Raw genomic sequence first — 26107 nt, forward strand, 5'->3', positions numbered from 1 at the left:
GAGGCGGGAACGAATGTACCGAGAGGACGGCGTAAGGCGCCGAATTAAGCCCCGGCCCCTCCCGGCAGGGACGGGGTTAATGCCTCACGGGGCGAAGCGTCCCGGGTGTGCGCATGCGCGGAGCGTGGAGTGCGCCTGCGCACAGAGCCGGGCGACGTGGCCGACCGGAAGTGGCTCATGCGGAACCTCCGGAGGACCACCGTCGTCAGTCGGTCAGTCCTGCGCTAGGTGCTGGTTCGCGCCCCCGCTGGCACCACCATGCTGAAGAAATTTGACAAGAAGGACGAGGAATCGGGTGAGGGGGGCGAGGCCTGGGGGAGGCCGGACCACTGCCCAGGCTCTCGGCGCCCTCCCCGGAGGCCTCTGTCCTGACTCGAGGCCCCGGGAGGGACGGGGGCTTGTGCGAGGGGCTGCCGCCGGTCAGTGGCAAGCTCTGGAGAGCCCGAGCAGGCTCCACTGCCCCTCACTCGTAAGCTCGGACCGCGATTCGCTGGGTGACCTTGGGCGGGTCGCACGCCTCTCTGTGCCTCAGTTTCCCCATCTGTCAGGGGAGGGGGCCGCGCGCGATGCTCTTGTGGGGATTCGCTGGGGCTGCGTCGGTGCTGACCAGACTGGGGAGCACAGTGTCCCGTGGCTGAGAACCCTGACTCTCATGCATTTACCCAGTAAATATATATTGAGCGCTTACTGCATGCCAGGCTGTACTGTGCCCTGACACTGCAGTAGAACAAGTGAGACGTTCAGTGCTCGAGCCGGGAATATTAGAGTGGTCGCGACGTAGTGGAAACAGACGTCAGTCAGATACTGAGGTGTGTAACTAATTACATGTGTGATATCTGCCAAGCACAGACCCTAGTCACTGGAAGTGGTGGTCCCGCACGTAGTAGGAACTCAGTTAAGTACCAGCTGCATAAATGAATGCAAGCCGTGACACTCTGAGAGGCACACAAGGACTGTACCAGGGCTACTGGGTGACTGTGAGTCAGTGGCTTGGGATGGAGGGAGCTCCCCTTGCAGGAGGATGGCTGGATCTACTGGCAGGTTGTAGAGCTTTGGTTGTCGTTCAGAGGAGTTGGAGCTTGACTAGGTCGCGCACTGGGACATGTTTCCCTTGGCTACGTCTGAGAGAGTTCCGAAATTCAGGGTCCCAGCCTGTGCTCAGTCCTGCCTGTTCTCTGACTGTAGGTGGAGGCTCCAACCCGTTCCAGCACCTTGAGAAGAGCGCAGTGCTCCAGGAGGCAAGTGTCGTTTGCTCCCGTCTCTTCCATCACGAGTGTTCCTGGTCGGCGTGTGGGCGCGTTCAGAGTGCTGGTTTAAAGGACAGCAGGGGAGAGACCTGCTCCTGGAAAGGCGGGGGCACTTTGTTCCCGGGGAGGGTTCATTAGACCTGTCTTTTTCTTCATCTTCGTTTCTCGTTCTAGTTAATTAATAAGCGTTGCCTGACTATCCGTTAATCACTAAGTCGGCACATCCTCAGCTAATATTCAGGGGAAATTTCAGGAGTTGTTAATAGGTGAAGTAAGAAAAAAGCAAAGCAAGACTCTTTCCTTAGGAAAATAAGGTTGGGCAAGTGTATTTATTTACCCTGGGCCTTCTCGGACCTCGACGTGCTTGAGGGCAGTCAGGGAAGGGAAATAAACTCAGCCAGAAGGTAATATCCTTGGTCGCTTCTTCCTAGGCCCGCGTGTTTAACGAAACTCCTATCAATCCTCGGAAATGTGCCCACATCCTCACCAAGATCCTCTACCTCATAAACCAGGTAACAGGGTGAGGCTTGGGGGTGGGGAAGATGGTACTGGGGTGTGTTGGGGGGAGGGGCACAGCCCCTGTGTAGTTGTAGCCAGAGGCCCAGCTCTGGGTCCCCTCAGCGTCCCACTCCGATGTGTCGCCCTTGACGGCGCCTCTGCAGGGTCCGAGGATCTGGCCTGGGCTGATCGGGCAGGAAGAGCATTCTGGCCCGTCTGTCCCAAGCTGAGCCTTCTTTCTTGATTAAAACAGGGGGAGCACCTGGGGACCACAGAAGCAACCGAGGCCTTCTTTGCCATGACCAAACTCTTTCAGTCCAACGATGTAAGTGTCCCCACCCCAGCCCTCCTCCAGAGGGAGCAGCTCTGACTGGGTGGTGGGAGGGCCTCCGGTCAGCGAGGCTGCCTCATGCTGCGCCAGGGGTCAGAGGGCTTTTCGCATCTCTTGCCCAGCCCACCCTCCGTCGGATGTGCTACTTGACCATCAAGGAGATGTCCTGCATCGCAGAGGATGTCATCATCGTGACCAGCAGGCGAGTCTTGGTCTCTGAATGGTCCACCGACACAGAGCCCATCTTCTCACGAGCACCAGGCGCTCAGACTTTGGCTTACGCGTTGCCTGTGCCCTTTTTTTTTTTTTTTTTAATTTTTAACTCAGTCCTTCCTTCCTTCCTTCCTTCCTTCCTTCCTTCCTTTTCTTTCTTTTCTTTCGTTTTTTGCTGTGTTGGGTCTTTGTTTCTGTGCGAGGGCTTTCTCTAGTTGCAGCAAGCGGGGGCCACTCTTCATCACGGTGCACGGACCTCTCACTATTGCGGCCTATCTTGTTGCGGAGCACAGGCTCCAGACGTGCAGGCTCAGTAGCTGTGGCTCACAGGCCTAGTTGCTCCCCGGCATGTGGGATCTTCCCAGACCAGGGCTCGACCCCGTGTCCCCTGCATAGGCAGGCAGATTCTCAACCACTGCGCCACCAGGGAAGCCCACCCGTGCCCTTTTCTCCTTTGCTCTCCTGTCTGCCTCGTCTTTCAGTTACCCTGCCCACCAGTGGCGGCCTCCAGGGTGGGCGGTTTCCCTTTTAAATCTCTGGCCTGAACTTAGGCACAGAGCCTTCCTTCCCTTGATTCCTCTCAGTCAACTGAGGCAGCCGGAAGTTTCACAAAGACTCTAGCGAGTACTAAGAGAAAGCCCAGGGAGGATTCACGTAGGGGTATATGTACACGGGGAGCACACGCAGACTCGCTCACTAAGGACTGCTTTGCTCACTGAGTGTTAAGGCTGAAGGATTCAGGGGGCAGAGTGGACGGAAATATAATCCCTGGGCTCAGTTCTCTTACTTCTACTTGCCACAGTTTTGGGGGGGACGTTATACATTCGTGTGTAGGTTCGTTTAGACAATATTTATCGTCTGTCAGCCCCCGTGGAACTCTGGGAATAGAGCAGCAAACACGACAGGCGTGGCCTCTGCAGCCCCAGAATTTACCGAGAAGTAACCCAGCAGACAGGCGTTAGGGAAGCGTGACGGCTGTGAGCGCAGGTCAGGAGGACAGCGAACTTGAATGTGGGTCAGGAAAGGCCTCCTGGAACCATCTGGAGTCCTGAGGGCTGAGTGAGAAGTAGCAGGACAGAGGTGGAGATGAGGGGGGCAGTGCGCCCGGCTGAGGGGACGCAGGTGCCAGGGCCTGGGGTGGAGAGCACGGCTTGTTTGGGGATGTCTCTGTGAGGGGCTGATGGCGATGGCAGCAGGAAGCCTCTGGAAGGTTTCAGTCAGAGCAGGGGAGTGACCCGGTCAGTTTTCAGTTTTATGAAAAACCCTCTGGCTGCTGTGTGGTGTGTGGCGGGGAAGGGTTAGCACAGAGAGGACGCCCGTTAGGAGACGGGCGTGGTGACCCGGGGTGGGCAGGGCAGGGCCGGGGTGGGCAGGCCCGGCCCCTGCGTGAGGCCATCGCCTTGTCCCCGCAGCTTGACGAAGGACATGACTGGGAAGGAAGACAGCTACCGGGGCCCGGCCGTGCGCGCCCTGTGCCAGATCACTGATGTGAGTCCCCCTTGGCCATCTTGGTCGCCATGGGGTCTCACCCTTCACATGCTCAGCTCGTCCCCCGGCTCCTGGGAGGGGTGCGGGGACACAGGACGTGAGCCTGCTTCCTCCCTCCTGGCCGTTCCTCCTCCACACCCTGTCTCCTGCACACCTGAGGGTGGCAGGGACTGACCGCCCACCCCTTGTCCCCACAGAGCACCATGCTACAGGCTATCGAGCGCTACATGAAGCAAGCCATCGTGGACAAGGTGCCCAGCGTCTCCAGCTCTGCTCTGGTGTCTTCCCTGGTGTGTAGCCTCAGCAGGGGCCGGCGGGGCTGGGGGCGGGGGCTGGATTGGGAGGCTGAAGAAACATCAAAGTCGCTTTCCAAAAGAAAAGAAAAGCTTTGTATCCCCAGATCTGAGAGTCGCACCCCCTTCTCAGTAAAGAGCTCCCGGGGAACTCTGGGTCAGTTGAGGGGCCAGTTGGACAGCCTTGACCCATCCTTTGGGGTGACAGATTTTTGGAATTTGAGCCTGGCAGGAAGTCTGCCGGGGCAGGGAGAGTGAGGGTGGGAGCTGTCCCGAGTCTGTGTGCTTCTCAGAGGACCCGGACGACAGAGGGGCCCTGAGCTGTGTCTGAGGAAAGACCCAGAGCCAGCTGAACTGTGGCCAGGCCGGAGCATCCTGCCTGCCCACCCCTCAATGTGCCCTGTGCCCCACAGCACCTGCTCAAGTGCAGCTTCGACGTGGTCAAGCGCTGGGTGAATGAGGCCCAGGAGGCGGCATCCAGTGATAACATCATGGTCCAGGTGAGCAGAGCAGTGACATTGAAGGTACTTAGGCTGGTGGCACTGTCCTGGCCAGACAGCGTGGACTCTTACCACGGAGATCCTGGCGGCCCCTGGCTGGAACAGGCTTTAATCGTTTTGTCGTGTGGGGAGACTTGGGGGGTTTGGGGAAAGAATCCAGGGCACCACGTGCAGGGGGGAGTTGGGTTAGAGGCGTTACTAGCTGGTACCAAAATATCGAGTATTTTGATAACCAGAGCGTTGTTTTGGGGTATGCGACATGGCTGACCTGGCCCAGGCAGGCGGAGGGCCTTTGCCCAGCTGGCTTTGTTAGTGATGCATGGAAGCATCCTGGGGGAGCTTTCATGTGCTGATCTCTTCTTCAGTGACTTCAGCCAGGAATCCCTTTGTTTCCATGAGTCTCAGTTTCCTTGTCTGTAAAACAGGAATGAAAGTCCTTGCCTCACAAAGCCGTGAGGATAAAATGAGAGCCTCTGTGGCCTCTGCCCATCTGGCCCCCCTACCTGCAGCCTCCGTGTGTGGGCGTCTGTTCCCTCCCTCTGTGCCCTTTGTGCTGGGTCTCGTCTCCAGGACCAGCTGTGGCCCCTCAAACCCTTCCCAGGGTCACAGAAGCTTCCCACGTAGAAGGCCCTTGAGTGTCACCCTGGTAAGGAATAAGGGAAGAGTGGAGGGGACAGGAGGTAACTCCGTGTGCCTTCCCTCTGCAGACCTGGCCTTGCCGGCAGCAGCCACGAGTCCTGGGGCAGGGCAGTGGGGGCAGAAGTACCTGTCACGCGGGGTCACATGTAAGGTCTGACGCTGTGAGGCCTCACGTCTGCACAGCACCTTACGACACGAGTCCCCCTCGAGGCCTGGCTCCCGCTTTCTCTATCTGGTCAGAGACACCTGGTCTCCTCCTGTTCTTCCATCTGTGGCACCTGTTGTCCCCTCCACACCTGCACTCACGCTGCCTGTCGAGGCCCTTGCTGAAATTGGGGGCGAACGAGGACCGCAGACACCCAGGTGGCTGGTTGGGCATGGTGGCACCCGGGCTCTGGAGGAAGCAACCACGATGCCCATCCCAGAGACGAGGAGGCCGGAGCCCAGAGTGACCGTGACCTCCAGAGCCCCACGGCCAGGGGGCCCGGCCTCACCCGCCCGTGCTCTGCGGCCCTCTCCCGCCCTCTAGTACCACGCGCTGGGGCTCCTGTACCATGTGCGGAAGAACGACCGCCTGGCTGTCAGCAAGATGATCAGCAAGTTCACGCGGCACGGCCTCAAGTCCCCCTTCGCCTACTGCATGATGATCCGCGTGGCCAGCCGGCAGCTGGAGGAGGAGGACGGCAGGTAGTGGCGCCGTTTACCCCCCTTGTGCCACGCGAGGCCTTGCCTGTCTCCCGGCCGGTCCCCCCAGCGTCCCCTTGCCACCTGTCGTCCCGCAGCCGCGACAGCCCGCTGTTCGACTTCATCGAGAGCTGCCTGCGCAACAAGCACGAGCTGGTGGTGTACGAGGCCGCCTCGGCCGTCGTCGGCCTGCCGGGCTGCAGCGCCAAGGAGCTGGCCCCGGCCGTGTCAGGTGACCGGGCGCCCCCCACCCCAGCCCCACTCGGCTGTGCCTGCCGGGAGCTAGGCCCTGGGCCAGGGGGCGCGGGAAGGAAAGGAAATGCCCTCAGGCGGGCCGCAGGCTATGGTGAAGAGCGGGTATCAGCTCCCTGCCGGGCCAGGGCCTCTCACCTGGGCTCTGGTGGGGGGCGGAGGCGAGGTTCAGAGGCGCTCTGCCGCCTACGGGTGGCTGCCGCGGCAGGAGGGCCCGGCGGAGGAAGCCCACGTTTATGAAGCCATGGGCCCGGGCCGTCTCGGGGAGGAGAAAGAGGGCTTGGTCAGAGTCTGGACAGGAGCGTGGGTTGCAGTCCTGGTTCTGTGGCGGGGCAGCTGGGCGAGCCTGGGCGAGCCAGCTGTCCTGTCCACGGGAAGGATAGCAATCGTGCCATTACACGGGCAGCGTGGTGCACGCGGCACCTACGCTCTGGGCGGTCGTGCAGCAGAATCCGCTGGGCTCCCGCTGCTGTCGGGCCAGCTGCTGAGTGATCAGTGCCTTGATCGTGCGGGCCCCTGTGCTGAGCGTTGAGATCTCACTACATTGTCGGGGTAGCAGGCACGTGACAGTGGGCTAAGTGTTCGGTCCTGGAAGGCGGGTGCAGGAGAGAAGGGGCAAGCGTCCCAGAAGGAGAGACCTAGTAATGGAAGCCATGAGGTTCTCCCAGAGAGTTACAGCTGCAGAGGCTGAGGAATGGTTGGCCCTCCTGCTTTTCTCATGTTCTCCAGAATAAGGTTGCCGACCTGTCAGGCAGAGAGATGGGTTCGCATTTGCAGAGAGAAGTCTCTCCTCCTCTTTGGCGACAGAAGCAAAAGAACTAATTCATTCCCTGGTTCGAATGTTTGTTCTTTCTTGTTATATTACTCATGTTCCAGAATAACGAAAGTCAAACAGAGAGAGCTTTTAAAATAAGGGTTGTTTAAGAAAACCGTAAATAAGTGCTGAAAAAGTATAAGAGAATGGAAGCCAAGTTATGAGGAGAGGAGCGTAGACACTGCAGGAAACAGCAGTCACGTTCGCCGCTCCAGCGAGCACACCCGGAGCCTGAGCTTCCTGAGGCCAAGGCGCGGGCTGGGGCGGCCGATGCTCTGCCGGGACCCCGGCTAGGCAGCGGCTCGGGCCCCGGGGCAGGCAGCCCCGGCTGTCAGTCCTGGTTCTGCCGCTTCCTGGCTGCTGGCCTCGTTCCTTCAGTCGCTCTGCCCCTTTGTGCCTTGGCCTCTGTGTCTGTGAAATGGGGAGATACGGGAGCTGCTTTGCAGGCGTGTGGAGACTCGCGGGGACACGGCAGGCAGTGCTCAGCCCTGTGCCCGGCACTGTAGGCTCCCGCGTGTGAACCGCTGGTGGTTGCAAGCGTGCCCACGGGTCCGTGCGAGGCTCAGGTGCCCACGGGGAGGACGGCTGTCTCCTTGGTTGGGGTGGTGGCACCAGCAGGGAGACAGCTGGACGCAGCCTCAGTGCCCTTGCACGTGTGCCCCGCCGCTGTGCCTGGTCCCTGCCCCTCGTGGGGGCCCCTGGGCTTCCCGGCAGCACAGCAGCCGTATCTGTCCCCCCGCAGTGCTCCAGCTGTTCTGCAGCTCCCCCAAGGCCGCGCTCCGTTATGCCGCCGTCCGCACCCTCAACAAGGTGAGTTCGGGGTGGGCGGAGTGGGGCTGGGGGAGCCTCCTGGCCCCCGCCCTGCGGGAGGTGCAGCCCTGGTCCGCCTCTGCCCTCCGGCAGTGACCTGAGCTCACCAGAAGGACCAGCGGAACGGTGGGGGAACTGCTGTACCCCGTCCCTGTCCTCATCTCTTTCCTCCCGAATCAAAACAGGTGGCCATGAAGCATCCATCTGCGGTGACAGCTTGTAATCTGGACCTGGAGAACCTGGTTACAGACTCGAACCGCAGCATCGCCACGCTGGCCATCACCACCCTCCTCAAGACAGGCAGCGAGGGCAGCATCGACCGCCTCATGAAGCAGATCTCCTCCTTCATGTCAGAGATCTCGGACGAGTTCAAGGTCCACAGTCTCCGCCTGCCGCGTCCCCGTTCCGAGCCGGGGTGGAGGTTCTGGGGGGCTGGTGGGGCAGAGGGCTGGCAGAGGTGCGCGCGATGCTGCGTCTGGCTTTTGTCCAGCGAGGCCAGGAGCCTCCCGGACAGCTTGTTAAGTTCTTCAGTGTTTCTTGTGTGCTTGCCATGTGCTAGGCAGAGTTTGGAGAAAGGGGAACAGAGCAGTGGACAGACCAGTCCTGCTCTCCTGGAGCTTGCTTGCTGGGGAGGGGAGGGGGACAGTCAACGAGGCGGGGACACGGTAATTTCACACACGAGTGCAGGGAGGAAACCCCACAGGGTAGAGGTTCCCAGGAGGAGCCGCCCCAGGGAGGTACCTGGGCAGACACGGGAGAAAAGGCAGAAAAGCAAGCGTGTTGGGAACAAGAGGAAAGGACTGAAGTGCTTCGCGGCCAGTGGAGGCCATGAGGTCGGGGCAGGTGGTGGCGAGACCGTGTGAGGCCCCGGGGCTCGTGATAAAGAGTTGTGGTTTTAAGGAAGCTGCTAAAGCGTTTTCTGTAGTGTTCTCTAAACTTTTATTTTCAAACAATTCACGGAAGGTGGTAAAGAAATATACTGAGAATTCCCGTGCCCCCTTCCCCCAGCTGCGTCGTCCTCCAGCACCCGCAGGGCCACAGGACAGTGTCACAGCACAGGCACAGGCCGCAGTTTGCTCACCAGTTACACGTGTGTGTGTGTGTGTGTGTGAAACTGCGTAAGATACAGGATGCTCAACTGCACCACGACCAGGAGACTCCCTGGTGTTCCCTGCATAGCCGCACCCATCCCCTCCTCCCCTCCCTACGCGCTGTTCTCAACTTCTGTAACTATGTTATTTTACAACAGTTACATAAACGTTAGTATATTGTTGGAGAGCTTTAATCAGGGCAGAAGGCAGACAGAGGGCAATGAGAATGACTGAGATAGAGCATGGTGAGTTCTGTAGCAGGAATGACACAAAGTAGGCAGAATAAACTCTGCCTGTGGGTTATAGGAATACTTCGTAGACTGTGGAATGACACAGTGAGACTTGCACGTAGAGAGGTCCTTCCCAAGCTGCTGGAGGGTGAACTGGACTGAGGCTTGGTGGTGGGAGCTGGGCAGGGAGGCGAAGGCAGCCGCAGGCCTGGGAAGCAGGAGGGGGGCTGGTCTCAGAGCCCCTGGGGAACAGAGCCAGGTGTCAGGGCGCCATGTGACAGCTGAGGGCGTGAACGTCCTCAGAGGTGAGTCCGTGTTCTAGTTGGGGTTCATGGTGCTGTGGATGCGTCTGGGGAAGGAGGGAGACGGTCGGGGCAGAGAGGAGGGAAGCGGGGGTAATGGTGGTGATTGCGGCCAAGTTTGGGGTGCCCGTGGGCGCCAGGTGCAGTTGTGTGGTAGACATTGGGAAGCACTGCTCTTGAACTCAGACCAGAGACGAAGGTTTGGGCGTTGGGGGCATAGAAGGGGTGGTTAAAACCACGGGAGGAGGTGAGATTGCCAAAGAGACTGAGAAGAGGAGAGGGCTGGGGCCAGAGCACCCCAAGGGGCAGCCTGAGCTGGAAGGCTCAGGGGTGGGGATGGTGGGGGAGGGGAGAAGCAGGACAGGCGGGATGGAGCGGCTGGCGGACTTTCCTTGAAGTCTGAGTAGAGGGGCCCAGAGTCTGGATCTGGGCCTCGGGACTGCTGTGCATGCCTCCTTGTCTGGGGGGCTCGGGGCTGCGGGCCCCCTGAGGGTGGAGGTGGGGCTCCCCTCGCGTCTTGGCCTGTTGCTCCCAGGGCCCGGCCCTGCCTGAGGAAGGACTCCGCTGGCCCTGGGTGCATGAAGTAACCACCGGGTGGCAGGGCCGCTGCTCACGCATGTCTGTTTGGCCCAGGTGGTGGTGGTCCAGGCCATCAGCGCGCTGTGTCAGAAGTACCCTCGCAAGCACGCCGTGCTCATGAACTTCCTGTTCTCCATGCTGCGTGAGGAGGTAAGCACGGTGTGCTCGGGCACCAGGTCTCCTGTGCGGGTGGTGGCCTGGCCGCTGGCTCCACACCCAACTAGTTCTCGGGTGTACCCAGTCCACCTGCTGCCGGCTGCTTTCCTGGTGCCCGCGGCCCTTGAAACTCCTCGTGGGCTGACAGTGTAAACATGCACCAATCACCGTGATCACGCTAATAACCCTAATGACACACTACCCGGGCTCTAAAGACCTAGCAGATGCCCCAAGGTGATGCTTGTGTAGAAGATGGGAAACCGAGTTCTGTCTGGTGTCATCTCACGTAGAAATATTCCAGCGATTCCAGGAGCTCCAGGGTGCTTTCTTGGGAAACTGAGGCTAGTGATGTGACATTGGTTCTGTTTTTGTTCCTGTCGTGAACTAATGATTCACGTGGGCCACCTTTCTTGGTTGTCTCCACAAAACTGGTCCGTTCAGAGGAGCAGAAGCAGAGTGTTCATGCAGTAGATTTGGTCCCCGGGTATTTGGTGGCCCTTTGCCCCAGTCCCAGATGGGCCCTTGGACCAAGGCAGTAGAGGAACCATTGCCTTGGGTGCCTTCGGGATTCCCGAGAATATGAGAAGGGAACAGGGCTTTGGGTGCCTTCAGCTGACGGCCCAGCGTGGTGGAGACACCACACAGCGTATACGATCTTGTGATCCTCATAACAGGCCTTGTCGTAGACGTTACTTTCTCCCTTTAAAAATCAGGGATCTGGGCCTCCCTGGTGGCGCAGTGGTTGAGAGTCCGCCTGCCGATGCAGGGGATACGGGTTCATGCCCCGGTCCGGGAGGATCCCATATGCCGCGGAGCGGCTGGGCCCGTGAGCCATGGCCGCTGAGCCTGTGCATCCGGAGCCTGTGCTCCGCAATGGGAGAGGCCACAACAGTGAGAGGCCCGCATACCGCAAAAAAAAAAAAAAAAAATCAGGGATCTGAGACCACCTGCCTGTGGCCACCCGGTCAGTAAGTGTCTGGCTCCAGAGCCTGTTTTTTTCTCCCGGACCTCCCTGCTTCCCAGGACAACATGTGGCTCCACGGAAGACGGCGTGAGAGCTTCACTCATTAGAACACAGCAATCAGACACCGAGACCCTGTCTGCTAGGAAAGGGTCTGTCCCTCATCACAGGGCGTGTCAGCCATGAGCCGCTGCACGCGAAGCCCTGCAGTTAACTCTGAGCCTGTCGGTGCCCAGTCAGCGGGCGGGCTGCAGAGCCAGTGTTATAACTAGGGCACCTGCTGACAGAACAGCCTTATTGAAATGTAAGGTGCATGTGAGCGAATTTATTCTTCACAATAATCCATGAGGTCAGTACGCTAATGGTCCTTGTTATGAAGGTGCCTGAGGCTCAGACAAAGAGAGTGACTTATCACGGCCGTAAAACAAACTAATCTGAGAACAGGGGCCAGATTTGACCCACAGACAAGTTCTACTTGGCTTGTGCAGAGTTTTACACATTTTGAATTAGTAGCCGTTATTTAAAAATCAGGAAAACCACCTCGATAGATTTCCAGTTTCTCTTTAAAAACTTCTAAGACCTGGCAACGCTAGGCTGCGTGGTGATTTCGCTCTTTAGATGGGACGGGCACTATGCATGCGCCACCATCCCATCCAGCGTGCTGCACGTTGCCGGGTTACGGCCGGGCACCGAGGGGGTATCTCATTTGCCACTTCTGTTATTAAAGTCTGTAAGAGCCAGAGCATAGATTTGATCCTGGGATCTTTTGTCTCTCTACTGCCCTATTCTGCCTTTTTTCAAACTGTCATAAAATACCCACGACATAGAATTCTATCATCTTACCTGTCTTTAAGTGTAGAGTTCAGTGCTGTGAAGTACATGCACACTGGCGTGCAGTTAGCCACCAGAGCGTATTCATGCTGCAAAACTGAACTCTGTTCCTGTTAAACACTTAACACCCCACTCCTCCTCCAGCGTGCACATCACCCATCCTGCCTTTATCTCACACCTGGAAAGACAATGAAGTCCCAGATATTTCTCTTAAACCATCTACTCTTAGAACAGGCAGGGCCCCAGCGAGCATTCAGCCCGAGCCTTTTGTTTTACACGAAAGGGAGGTAGAGGCTGGGAGAGCCGGGCCCTCGTCCCCAGGTTCAGTGCCTGGACCGCCGTGCCGGGTGCCCGTTAGGCTCTGGAGAGAGCGGCCTCGGTGCTCAGCTCGCCCCTTGCGCTGCAGGGCGGCTTTGAGTACAAGCGGGCCATCGTGGACTGCATCATCAGCATCATCGAGGAGAACTCGGAGAGCAAGGAGACGGGGCTGTCGCACCTGTGCGAGTTCATCGAGGACTGCGAGTTCACCGTGCTGGCCACGCGCATCCTGCACCTCCTGGGCCAGGAGGGGCCCAAGACCAACAACCCCTCCAAGTACATCCGCTTCATCTACAACCGAGTGGTCCTGGAGCATGAGGAGGTCCGGGCAGGTGGGTCAGCAGGGCTGCCCCTGGGCCCTGGGCTTGCCCTGCAGTAGACCCCCCCCCGGCCAAGGGCCCTGAGCCCCTGGGGGACATGGGCACCTGGTGGTGTTGCCTCACAAGCTTGGTGTTTTATAATCTTGTAGCAAGGACCTTAGATGTTTGGGCGTCATCTAGGTAAATGGTTCTTAACCTCTAATTCGCCTTAGTGATTTTTTTGTTCTTAAGTGTCACTATATGTTGTCCTTTAACTTTCTTTCTCTCTTTCTCGCTCCCTTTTTCCTTTCTTTCCTCCTTTCTTTCTTCCTTTCTTTTTGGTGTTTAGTTTTTTATTTTTAATAATAGCTTTGTTGAGATATAATTCACATATGATAAAACTCACTGTTTTAAATGAGTGTGCAATTCAATGTGCAACCATCATATTCTTAATTTTACTTTTAATTTATTGCTCTTTTTTTCTCATGCCCTCTCTGGACAGATATTCCTCTTTCAGCAGCTGTTATTCCTTCAGTAGTAGTTTGTTCTCTTGTTTATGGTCGTGTACTGCTTCACTGTGAGCTGAGGCCGTTTGGATACAGAAGTTGAGGGCAGCTCTCATGGCCTCTTCTTAGTTAATACTGAAAAGGACTCCTGGGACCCAAGAACAGGGCTGCCTTCCCTGTGAGAGGCGAGGAGTTGAGGCCGGGTGGTGCCCACGTGACCGAGGCTCCTTGATTCATGGTGTCGGGTTGGGCCTGCTGGGTCGGGGTTGCTTGGCTCTGGATGGCCCGTTCCGAGCCCTGGCAGTAAATCGTATTTGCTTCATAAACACAGGCGCTGTCAGTGCTCTGGCCAAGTTCGGAGCGCAGAATGAAGAGATGCTGCCCAGTATCTTGGTGTTGCTGAAGAGGTGAGTCCAGGCCATGGGCCTGGTGGACAACAGTGTTCCCTTGGGCCCAGGCGGCTGTCCTTTGTCTCTTTTTAATTGGAAAAGGGGAGAAAAGATACACAACTATTGATTATAGGAAAAAATGGAAACACAGAAAAGTATGGGGTTTCCCTGGGGGTCCAGTGGGTAAGACTCTGCCCTCCCAATGCAAGGGGCCCAGGTTCGATCCCAGGTTGGGGAACTACATCCTGCATGCCACAACTAAGACCCTGCACAACCTAAATTAATTAATTTAAAAAAAAGAACATGAAAAATAATGTCATGCAAAAATCCCTCCACCTAGGCGTTAATTTGAGGTGTTCTCTACTTTAAAAAACAGCTTTATTGAGATATAATTCGAGACCCATACGATGTACCCATTTAAAATGTATAATACAATGGTTTTAGTACATTCAGAGTTGCATAACGATTGCCACAGTCTAAGTTGAAAACTTTTTTTTTGGCCATGTCACGTGGCTTGTGGGATCTTAGTTCCTGGCCAGGGATGGGACCTGTGCCCCCTGCAGTGGAAGTGCAGAGTCCTGACCACTGGACCACTGGGGAAGTCCCGACAGCATTTTTAGCACCCCTGAAAGAAACAGTGTACCGATGAATAGTCATCACAATTCCCCCCAGCCCCCCAGCCCTAGTCAGCCGCTTGCTTGCCTTCTGGCTCTGGATTTGCCCGTTCTGGACGCCTCATATAAACTCAGGCATACAGTGTGTCGCCTTTCATGTGTCTGGCTTCTTCCTGATGTTTTCAGGGTTCATCCGTGTTGTAACATGTGCCAGTACTTCATTCCTTCTTATGGGCAAATAATATTCCATCGCACGAATAGACCACATTTTGTTTGTCCGTGCATCTGTTGATAGGCATCTGGGTTGTTTCCACTTCGTGGCTGTTGTGACTCACGCTGCTGTAAACATTTGTGTGCGACTTTTTATATGACATGTTTTCAGTTCTCTTGTGTGTATACCCAGGAGTGGAACTGTTGGGTCATATTAAATTCTTTTGTGATGTATGCTGTGGATACAGGAGATTGCCTCCTCCACTGGGTGGGCTCTGGGGGGAGGGTCCAGAGAGTATGAATACGGCCACCTCCTAGTTAATTAGAGTCCCGCGGGCCCTTCTGTGCATCTGATGCCTGGGCCCACATCCGAGGACTGAGCTTTAAGAGACCAGCTTCCTCTCACTGACCTCTGCTGAAGCCCTGCAGCATGCCTCCTGCCACCCTGCGGGGCCCTGGTCAGGAGGACCTTGTGTTCTGGCCACAGGTGTGTGATGGACGATGACAACGAAGTAAGGGACCGAGCCACCTTCTATCTCAGTGTCCTGGAGCAGAAGCAGAAGGCCCTCAATGCAGGCTATATCCTAAACGGTGAGTCTTTCCTGGCTGACCCTGACCCAGCCCCATAACGGAGCTGCAGTCTCGCCAAGCAGGGGAATTCGGAGGCACGACGCTCTCGGCTGGGCTTTCATGGCAACTGCTGAGCATCACTGTGATCTCCAGAGACCCAGGGCCCTGCGTTCACAGCCCCGTGGGTGGAAACAGCCCAGTGAATTGAAACACTAGTTAGTCATAAGAGCCCCCACTTGCAGAGTGCTTTACCCTTTATGAGTCCCTCTCCTATGTCCGTTTTCTCCCCACATCAGTCCTGCGAAGGACGATGTCATGAGAAAGTGGGACCTCAGAGGCCTAAGTGGTTTTCTCAAGGTCCTACAACCTCGACCCCAGGACCTCAGTCTCCCACTGACCTCTAGGTCTGACCGTGTCCATCCCTGGTCTGGAGAGGGCTCTGCAGCAGTACACTCTAGAACCATCGGAAAAGCCTTTTGACCTCAAGTCTGTCCCCCTGGCCACCACACCCATGGCAGAGCAGAGAACAGGTAAGTAACACCTGCACTCCTTTCATAGGCCCTCCGGTCCAGGCCTCCGCTGGAGGGTCTGCGTTGGCTGCAAAGTCACTAAACCTGCCCAGGATGGATGGGGCTGTGCTGGGCGGAGGGAGTTATCCCGTCTGCCTCTGGCCGCAGGAAATGAAGACACGTAGGCCCAGACACCCGCTCTCTTTCTCACGTGCTCTGTGCTTCACACTCTCGGGGGTGGGAGTTATAATCCCTGAGTAACAGCACCGTGGTCTGCGCTACCCTGGCCCGTTCCTGGAGTTATGGGTCACCATGCATGTTTGTTCCTGCAGAAAGCACCCCCATCACAGCAGCCAAGCAGCCTGAGAAGGTGGCAGCCACCCGGCAGGAGATCTTCCAAGGTGAGTGGTGGTGCTTGGCAGGGCTTCCCGGGGCCGCGGCTAGGGTAGCGGTTCTTCTCCAGGGAATTAAGAGTAGGAGCTGTCATCGGTTGGGTCTCTCCTGAGTGCTGGGCTCTGAGAGTATTCAGACAGCATGTTGGAACCTCAGGTGGAGGTTATTGGGTCCATGTGGTATTGGAAGATGTGGACGTTCAGCGAGAGACAGTGATTTGCCTAAGTTTGCACAGCAAGGGGGGGCGGTGGGGGGGGCGGTGGGATTAAGATCCAGCTCCAACTGGCTCACAGCTGCCTCGGCCTCGGTTCTGAGGCTCAGTTCCCTGAGGCCCAGGCCAGTTCCGGATGTCTGATGCCATATAGCTGACCCAAGGGACATGGTCCTTTGTCTCGGGTTCCAGAAGTGTTCCGTCCACGTTGTCTTGCAGGGTTTTCTTTTGGTTTTCATCTGTCCCTCTGCATTTTTAAGGGGAGAGGCTGCGCGTCCAGTTGCCAGAGCACGTTATCCACTAGATTCGTACCTTGGAGGCCTAGCACGTGTCCCTCGCCCTTGGCGATGCCCTCCCTGGGCTCCTCTCTTCTCCTCCGCGGTCCTGTGCAGTTCCCCACGTGCTGTCGTCTCTGTTCTCTGTCCCTGCACTTAGCGCCTTCCTTCCTCACAGTAGGCCTCCCGGTTACCATTGAATTAAATTAAATCCCACCTTTTCCATTCCCTTCCCGAACCCTGTCTTCCATCATCATACTGTCTCAGATTCAGCAAAACTAGGATCCTGAGCTGACTGGGATCACTCTAATCCGAAGCTTTCCCTTGCGTGTTAGTTCTTTCTTGCTTCTGTCGCAAGTTACCATGAAGTTGGTGGTTTAACGTAACACAAATTTATTACCTTGTTCTGAGGACAGAAATCCAAAATGGGTTCCACCGTGTTGGCGGGGCCGAGCCCCCTCTGGAGACACTTTCGCAAGGGGTTCGCCTTTCGCAGCCGCCTGCATTCGCTGCCTAGAGCCCCCGTCCTCTGTCTTCAAAGCCAGAAGCACAGCCACAGTCACACCTCTCTGCCTCTGACCCTCCTGCCTCCCTCTCACCAGGACCTTGTGGTCACTTTGGGCTCACCCAGAGAAGTCAGGAGACGCTGCCCAGCTCAAGACCCAACGTAATCTCTGCGAAGTGAGGGAACATGCTCACAGGTTCTGGGCATTAGCTGATGCACATCTTGGGGGCCGCTGTTCTGCCACGCCCCCCAAGGAAGTCTCCTTTGAAGCCTCTTCCAGGGACTCAAGCCCATTTGTAACCAACCTTCCAAATCCTAATGTTTATGGATCACGTGTTAAGTTCCAGGATCTTTGCTAGATCTTGACCCTTATTGCCTCTTTTATCTTCACAACAACCCTGTGGACAAGATTATTGTATCTGTTTGATTGATGAAGAGTGTGAAACTCAGGCGTTAGTTTATAGCTACTAGCAGAGTCCCCCAGGCAGTAAGGGGCAGCATGTCCGCAAACTTGATGCCCAATGAAATAAATTCCCATAGAAAAGCACTCTGGTGGCTGAGGCTCACAGGGGGCCTGAATGTGCCTCCTAATATGTAAGCTGGCTCTTTCTGGGCTTTTTATCGCCTGCACGTTCAGAGGGCTGAAGCAGGCACACAGGCTGCCTCTTTGTCGGGGGAGAAGGCCAAATAATAATAATGCCTTCTTTCTCTCCCTGTCCCTGAAATGTGAATCAAGTACCTGCTCAGGCAGAGTATCAAATCCCTGGCCTCAGGCACAGTACTTTTCCACATGGAGTTCAATTTAACTGGGAAGACAAGTTAAAAATCTTGTGTAGTGGTCTTCAAATATCAGTATACATCAGAGTCATCTGAGGAAACTTGTTAGAAATGCAGATCGGTGGATCCCAAACCCAGAAATTTTGATAGAGCCGATCTGGGATGGGTCCAGGAATCTGCGTTGTTCACAAGCCCTCACCCCCAGGTAATTCTGACACAGGTGATTCATGACCACTCTGGGGAATTGTGCCCCTGCCGTAGAATAGGGGCAGCTGCCAGACGCCTTGTTCACCTGGACTCACCAGGGCTGGAACCTGGCTCTGGGCCACAGGGAGAGGCCTTACCAAACGCCCACCGTCCACACTAAGTTGGGTTTTCTGCAACACTCTGAATCTGCAGCCTCTCCTTTTGGGCCACTGTTTCAACTGCCCCGTGTCTAAGACCAGTTTGTTCTTTCACCTGGTTCGTGGCCATCACAGCATTCAGCTCCTCGTAGCCTTTTCCCAGTCTCCCTCTTTTAAGAATCCTTGCTGAGCTTCTAAGGTTGAGGGAGTCTCCAAATGGATTAGGCCTGGGACGTTGGGCCTAATGTCCATTGGTTGCTCTGGCGTCTTGTGTGGGACAGCGGGGCGGAGTGTTTCATGTGGGTGGCACAAGCTGAGCAGAGTAAGGGAGGTGAGGAAACGCTCGGGTTTGTTCGGGAGATCGGGAGTGCCTACTTCAGTGGGTGGGAGAGCTTGAGGACCAGGCCTGAGGATTTGGTTAGAGACATCACTGAGCAGCTGAGTGAGCGTGTGGCCTGGGGGTTTCAGAGCAGCTCGCGGCAGTGCCGGAGTTCCAGGGGCTGGGGCCCCTCTTCAAGTCCTCGCCTGAGCCCGTGGCCCTCACTGAGTCGGAGACAGAGTACGTGATCCGCTGCACCAAACACACCTTCCCCGAGCACATGGTCTTCCAGGTGAGCCGGAGGGAGGCCCTCCCGCAGGGCCCTGGCACCCCACACCGGTGCTTGGAGCCCAGCCCGATGCCACATCCACGACCAGCTGCTGTGTCCCTCGAGTCCTTAATGCAGGGCCCCTGTGGCTCCTGAGCATCCACGTGCAGACAGGGAGCCTGGGACGGGGGCCTGGGATGGGCGTCGGCGTGGCCGTGGGGTGAGAGGCAGGACCTCCTGGCCGCTCCTGTGCAGCAGGCTTGGGTCCAGGGCAGTGTCTCAGTGCCCGCCCCCGCTCCCTGGTCCAGTTTGACTGCACGAACACGCTCAACGACCAGACTCTGGAGAACGTCACAGTGCAGATGGAGCCCACGGAGGCCTACGAGGTGCTGTGTTACGTGCCCGCCCGGAGCCTGCCCTACAATCAGCCTGGCACCTGCTACACGCTGGTGGCCCTGCCCAAGGATGACCCCACAGCGGGTGAGCCCCTCTGCAGATGCCCTCCTGGCCTTGTGGGAGCCCCTGGTGGTGGGGTGGGTGGCTTGTGCACCAGCTGTTTGTTTCCTGTCAGAGCTTCAGCTCCTTGAGGTCAGTCCCGAGAAGAAGAGAAGGATGGCTAAGTCCTGGGGGCTTTTCACACATCCGCTCATTTCCTCCTCATAGACCCCTGGGGAGCAGGAAAGTAAGACTCGGGTTAAATGGCTTGTCTGAGTTCACGTGGCTGGTAGGACGCAGAGCCCAGGTCTGCCTGGTCCTCAAACCAGGACTCTCTCATTGTACCAGGAGAGAGCACAGAGGAAGGCCCAGAGACAGGCACAAACATGGACTGTCCCAGGTCCACTCCAACCAAAGAAACCAGGTGCTTTTTCCAGTAGCCACCATGCAGCATCTCTGCATTCCTCTCTCTTCCTTCCCTGTGAGGGCAACTCCTGGGGGCTGCAACCTGGCTCTCCTGCCTTCTACAAGCCAGTGCCCTCTGTCCAGATTTGTGGGGCCGGGTGGCATGTGCCACTAGTGCAGATGCAGCTGAGGCCTAAAAGCTAAAAGGCAGGCTGTGGCCGCCCGCCCACAGAGGACCTCACCCGACTGCCCGGCCTTCCCTCCCCGCAGTGGGCTGCACGTTCAGCTGCATGATGAAGTTCACTGTCAAGGACTGCGATCCCACCACCGGGGAGACCGACGACGAAGGCTATGAGGATGAGTATGTGGTAAGAAGCTGGGGCAAGGAGGCTTCAGGAGCTGACAGCCAGTCTTGAAGCATTTCCTTGCTGGTTTTGGTTTTGAAATAATTTTTTTTTTAGCTTAAAAAAAAATACATGTTTGTGTGTAAAAAGAAAACTTGGGAAATACAAAAACAAAGTATACACAAATAGGAAAACATTACCCATAGTCCTTGGGAATGACGGAGGGGGGAGGAGTTGTATCGTTGCGGTTATTCTGTACTTACAGATCTTGCTGTGCTCACTTAGAACCAGAGTGTATTTTCCTGCCATTACAAATACTTCATAAACACAATTTTTAATGACTTTAAGATACTCCCTTATTTTAATATATCCTAACTCACTTGACCTCGTATTCCTTAAACACTTGGCATTTGTGATTCCGAATTTTCACTTTAAAAAAAATTTTTTTTTTTTTTTTTGGCCGCACTGCACGGCTTGTGGGATCTTAGTACCCCAACCAGGCATTGAACCTGGGCCCTAAGCAGTGGAAGCGTGGAGTCCTAACCTCTGGACTGCCAGGGAATTCCCAAATTTTCACTTTTTAAATGCTACATTAACCATCCCTTTGGGTACAAATTTTTATCTGCATTTCAAGTTATCTTCTTAGGACAGATTCCTAGAAGTAGAATAATTAGGTCAAAGGCTAAGTCTGATTTTAAGACTTTTTTGAGGGACTTCCCTGGTGGCGCAGTGGTTAAGAATCCGCCTGCCAATGCAGGGGACGCGGGTTCAAGCCCTGGTCCGGGATGATCCCACATGCCACGGAGGAACTAAGCCCGTGCGCCACAACTACTGAGCCTTTGCTCTAGACCCTGTGTGCCCTAGAGCCCATGCTCCGCAACAAGAGAAGCCACCGCAATGAGAAGCCCGTGCACCACAATGAAGAGTAGCCCCCGCTCGCCGCAACTAGAGAAATCTCGTGCATAGCAGTGAAGACCCAACACAGCGAAAAAAAAAAAAGGACTGATTCATACTGTCAAATTGCTTTCTAGAGAAACTGGATCCATTTGCATCTGCTGGGCAGTCCTTTCATGCGCTGAAACGGCCCTTCCAGTTCCAGCTCTCGGAGCTCGCATGGAACTGAGTGCAGGGTAGTTCTGGGGTTTGCTCAGGTCACAGTGACTCAGTGCCCTCTGAGTGCAGACCCTGATACTAAACCTGGGATGGAGATTTTCAGAGCCCTCATGTCCAGAGGGGCAGTCACCGAATACAGCTGATGGTCACTTGTGTCCTCCTAGGTCCATTGTTGAGGATGGGCCTTCCCTGAGCCAGCAATGACCTGAGGGCGGGAACTGCCCTAGGACAGGAGGGCTGGGTCTGAGGCATAGCTTCTACCGTAGGATCTGAGTCCTACTTGTGAGCACCTTACACGTGCACAGGAGTAGGGGCTCAGTGAAGAGCTGTTGGGTGAATGAATGGGGAACGTTTATGTACAGTTAGCTCAAGGTGGGGGGCAGTACGACGTGTCGGCCCCAGGGGGGACACGGCTGAGTCACAGGATGCAGGCCTCCCTCCCGTCCAGTCTGGCACTTACTCCAGGCTTCAGAGTGCTGCGTTCTCCTAGCTGCCACCCGAGGGGGAGGACAGCAGGCCCTCCATATCTGTTGATTCTGCCTCCATGTGTTCAACCAACAGATAGAAAATATTCAGAATTGCGGTGGGGGATGTTCCAGAAAATTCCAAAAAGCAAAACTTGAGTTTGCCACACAAGGCAACTATTTCCATAGTGTTTGCATTGTACTTACAACTATTTACATAACATTTACATTGTATCAGGTATTAAGTAACCTAGAGGTGATTCAAAGTATAAGGGAGGATGTGTGTAGGTTAAATGCAAATACTGCAGCATTTTATATAAAGGACTTGAGAATCTATGATTTTGGTATCCGAGGGGGTCCTGGAACCAGTCCCCACAGATACTGAGGGACGGCTGTGAACAGGTGAGGCGTTTTCTGCTGAGGGCACACCACTTGGCTGTGAACACCCTGAGGACAGGGAGCCGGTCAGGTGGTGCCTGTCGCCTGACCACAGTGCCTAGCAAGCACCTGTGGCTGCGTGGTGGGAAGGGGCGGGTGGCCAGAGCGGAGCAGAGGCTTGGAGGTGTCTGTCCCCGAGCACTGTGTGTCTAATGCGCCCCTGCATCTCCCCAGCTAGAAGATCTGGAAGTCACGATAGCTGATCACATCCAGAAGGTCATGAAGCTGAACTTTGAAGCAGCCTGGGATGAGGTAGGGGATGAGTTTGAGAAGGAGGAAACATTCACCTTGTCCACCATCAAGACGCTTGAAGGTAAGTCCTGGGGATGCCATTTCCGGCTTGCTTGCCTTACAAGATCCTTGGCTACTGTTGAAGAGGTCCCCCCGTCCCGCGCCCCCACATCCCCAAAGATCCAGGACCATGTCTAGAGCACGTACTTCAGATGCCACTTCATTAAAAACTGCAGAGCGGGGTCGGGATGGGGGAGTGGTGGTGGCACCGGGGGAGGTCGTGGGTTAATAACACTGGGATTTCTACCCACAGAGGCTGTGGGCAATATTGTGAAGTTCTTAGGAATGCACCCTTGTGAGAGGTCAGACAAAGTGCCGGACAACAAGAACACACACACGCTGCTCCTGGCAGGTAAGCGGCATTTCTGGTGGGAAGGGCCTTGATGCCACCACATCCTGGGCTGGGGGCCCCCTCGGGAGCCTGGGAATTCAGAATTCACAGCGTTGAATGTTCACAGGGCATAAAGAGACCTGTGGTGAAATGTCTCCCTCCCAACACTTGCTGCCAGGCATTCAGTTTCCCTTCCACCAGGCAACCAGTGTTATATTATAAAGGATGCTGTATATCCTTCCTGTGATCATAGGGATGTAAAAGCAAATGTGTACGCATTTCCCTTTTTAAACTCAAATGTTTATATACAGGTGGTGTATATGTTGTTCTGCACTTGGTTTTTCACTTGACGGTGCACCTTGGAGAACTTCCCTAGCGATACTCAGAGCTTCCTCTTTTTTTTTTTTTAATGTAACATGAAATTTACCATTTTAACCATTTTTAGGTGTACAGTTCAGTGGCATTAAGTACATTCACATTGTTGGGCAACTATCACACCATCCAACTCCAGAACTTTCTCATCATCCCAGACTGTGTGCTCATTCTTTTTTGTAGTTGATTACTATTCCATTCTATGGATGGACCATATTTTGTAGAACCAGTTCATGTATTGATGAACATTTAGATTGTCCTAGTCTTTTTTTTTTTTAATAAATTTATTTATTTATTTTTGGCTGTATTGGGTCTTCACTGCTGCACGCAGTCTTTCTCTAGTTGCGGCAAGCGGGGGCTACTCTTCGTTGCAGTGCGTGGGCTTCTCATTGCGGTGGCTTCTCACTGGAGCACGGGCGCTAGGCACACGGGCTTCAGTAGTTGCGGCTCACGGGCTCTAGAGCACAGGCTCAGTAGTTGTGGCGCACGGGCTTAGTTGCTCCACGTCATGTGGGATCTTCCCGGACCAGGGATTGAACCCGTGTCCCCTGCATTGGGAGGTGGATTCTCAACCACTGCGCCACCAGGGAAGCCCCTGTTCTAGTCTTTTGCTGTTACAGACTGTGCTGCAGGGAATAATCCCATACATACATGTACACATAAACACTTTATTTTGCCTATGTGCACTGAGGGTATTTGTAGGGTAAGTTTCCCAAGGCTTTACCAGGTTAAAGTGCATTTTTCATTTTGCTAAATATTTCCAGTTGCCTTCCGTAGGAATTGTATTCCTTTTCTCCCACACTTTGGACAGCACAACACGTTATCAAACTTTATGGTCTTTGTCAGGTGTAAAGAATGGTGTCCCCATGTAGGTTTTTTTTTGTGTGTGTGTGTGGTACGCGGGCCTCTCACTGTTGTGGCCTCTCCCATTGCGGAGCACAGGCTCCGGATGCGCAGCCTCAGCAGCCATGGCTCAAGTGCCCAGCCAATCAGCGGCATGTGGGATCTCCCCAGACCGGGGCACGAACCCGTGTGCCCTGCATCGGCAGGCAGACTCAACCACTGCGCCACCAGGGAAGCCCCTCCATGTAGCTTTTTTTGTTTTTGTTTTTTTAATTTATTTATTTTTGTCTGCATTGGGTCTTCATTGCTGCACGCAGGCTTTCTCTAGTTGCGGCGAGCAGGGGCTACTCTTTGTTGCAGAGCACGGGCTCTAGGCGCACAGGCTCAGAAGTTGTGGCTCGTGGGCTCTAGAGCACAGGCTCAGTAGTTGTGGCGCACGGGCTTAGTTGCTCCGCGGCATGTGGGATCTTCCCAGATCAGGGCTCAAACCCGTGTCCCTTAGCATTGTCAGGCGGATTCTTAACCACTGCGCCACCAGGGAAACCCTCCATGTAGTTTTACTTTACATTTCTTGTATATTGAAGGAAGTTAAGTATCTTCTCAAATGCGAAGTGCCATTTGTATTTCCTTTTCTGTGAATTGTTTTCAGATCCTTTGTCTAATTTTCTATTGGGTTGGTTGGTCTTTTCTAATAGGAGTGGGATTTTAAGCACTTATGGGTGGTGCAGTGGTTGAGAGTCCGCCTGCCGATGCAGGGGACACGGGTTCGTGCCCCGGTCCGGGAAGATCCCACATGCCGTGGAGCGGCTGGGCCCGTGAGCCATGGCCGCTGAGCCTGCGCGTCCGGAGCCTGTGCTCCGCAAAGGGAGAGGCCACAACAGTGAGAGGCCCGCGTACCGCAAAAAAAAAAAAAAAAAAAAAAAAGTAATTTTCAAATTTACACAAAAATGGAACCCCCAAGTACTCATCCTCCAGCTGCAACAACAGATAGTGTCTCTACCTATACTCGTTCTCCACCCCCAGATTATTTTAGAGCAAAGTCCATATATAGACATTTCATATGTAAATGTTTCTGATCTGCATGCTTCTCTAAAAGCTAATGACGCTTTGTTTAAAAGGGAGGCAGTACACTGATCACACCTAAAACAATGAACAAAAGGAAATTCTTTTTTCTGAGTGTTTATAAACAGGGTTAGGAAGTAGTTCTGCTTCAGTGCCCTGCTCACAGCTGACAGCCCCCAAGCCCATCATTTCTGACCACAGTGAAGCAACCCAGTCCCCCGGGTTTTGCAGACACCTGTGCTGTGGTTTTGTCATGGCGGGGCTGTCCCTTTGCCTGTGCTCTTAGATTCCGTCAGCGTGTGGGAGCGCCCCTGCGATGTCAGACACAAGCCACATGTGTCCACTAATTCATGTTAGCCTGGCCGAAGCGTGAAGTACAGCTAGTAGAGTGATCTCTACTGAGATCATTGATGATGGATGATGCTGCAGCTCAAGAGGTAAAGGGACGTGCCCAGGGCCTCACGCAGGGATTTCAGCCAGTGCTCCTGGTTGCGGGCCCCTCCCATCTCAAGCCCCAGAGCTGCCTTCGCCAGTTGTTGCAGGTGCCCCTCTCAGCCCAGCTGTGAGCCCCCTTCTGCCTTACACACCTGTCCTTCTCTCTTCTCTTCCAGGCGTATTCCGGGGGGGCCATGACATCCTGGTGCGCTCCCGGCTGCTGCTTTTGGACACAGTAACAATGCAGGTGACAGCCAGAAGTTCGGAGGAGCTTCCAGTGGACATCATCTTGGCGTCTGTGGGCTAAGAGGCCAGCCTGCATAGGACCAAGTCCTACCCTTCCCCCCCCAACACTGTGCAGAAGTCAGGCCTTCCTTATGAACCCAGTGGAAACTCCTTTCCAAGCCAATTGTATTCAAAAACAATTAGGAATCAATGAGGTTTTTTGTTTTTTGTGTTTTTTTAAATTTAACCCCTGCCCCAAAACTCCCTGCTGAGGGTAACTTTTGAAAGAGGGGGATGATTTTAGCTTGTCCTAGAACTTGCTGCCTTGCCTGCCAGGGAAGGGACATCTCAAATGAATAAAGTGCTTGCACCACCTCTTGAATTGATCCCCTAAGGAACCATCTTATCCCTATAAATAAAACAGCATGTATTTATTGAATGACTGCTACTTCTGCAGACTCGTGCTTAGGAGTCCGGCTTCCCTACCCCCAAGAACACCTCTGCGTCCCGTTTGCACCTGCAGCCCTTTGCCACTGTACTTAGCATGAAGCAGGACCCTCTCACTGGCCCCCACCCGAGCCCCATGCCCAGGGGCAGGAGCGGTGCAGGTTTGCTGAGGGAATGAGAGCAGCTGGCAGGCGTTGAGTCTTTGCCCTTAAACCACCCTCCTTTTGTAGGAGATCAGTGAGGCCGGAGGGTCTGGGTGGATTACCCGGCTGTTGCCTAGTGCCAGGTCTGAGGTGGCCGGTGCACTTCTGCGGGAGGAACAGCCCTTACAGAGCAGAAGTCCCTGGTTTCCTCTGCTGGGCTTTTAAACACAGGCGAGGTGTTTTGCCAATTTTGTGGCTGAAATAGACCTGTAAAGCCTATTTTTAAAAAACAGGCCTCAACCCTTAGAGATTCAGGTTTGGCGGGGGGGGGGG

General features: G+C 55.0%; 1 protein-coding gene across 1 annotated transcript; it reads left to right on the forward strand.

Moving 5' to 3' along the window:
- The first annotated feature begins 167 nt into the window (after positions 1-167).
- On the forward strand, positions 168-25623 carry COPG1 (COPI coat complex subunit gamma 1). The gene is made up of 24 exons (XM_060109623.1): positions 168-295; positions 1186-1238; positions 1679-1759; positions 1999-2070; positions 2199-2278; positions 3702-3777; positions 3975-4067; positions 4484-4570; positions 5739-5896; positions 5992-6125; positions 7702-7769; positions 7955-8143; positions 10026-10121; positions 12326-12569; positions 13374-13449; positions 14743-14846; positions 15230-15355; positions 15667-15735; positions 18308-18450; positions 18735-18906; positions 19537-19634; positions 21800-21938; positions 22170-22268; positions 25136-25623. Exons 1-24 carry the CDS (start codon positions 259-261, stop codon positions 25264-25266), a joined length of 2625 nt encoding a protein of 874 aa, XP_059965606.1. The 5' UTR covers positions 168-258; the 3' UTR covers positions 25267-25623.
- Positions 25624-26107: the final 484 nt, after the last annotated feature.

This window comes from Mesoplodon densirostris, chromosome 10 (genome assembly GCF_025265405.1).
Source record: "Mesoplodon densirostris isolate mMesDen1 chromosome 10, mMesDen1 primary haplotype, whole genome shotgun sequence".
Classification (NCBI taxonomy): Eukaryota; Metazoa; Chordata; class Mammalia; order Artiodactyla; family Ziphiidae; genus Mesoplodon; species Mesoplodon densirostris.

Bases quoted from the DNA above. Each gene is read 5' to 3' on its own strand.
- COPG1 (XM_060109623.1), top strand. From the start codon at position 259: ATGCTGAAGAAATTTGACAAGAAGGACGAGGAATCGG. The intron at 10,122-12,325 runs GTAAGCACGGTG...CTTGCGCTGCAG, and splicing joins TCTCCATGCTGCGTGAGGAG to GGCGGCTTTGAGTACAAGCG. The intron at 12,570-13,373 runs GTGGGTCAGCAG...TCATAAACACAG, and splicing joins GCATGAGGAGGTCCGGGCAG to GCGCTGTCAGTGCTCTGGCC.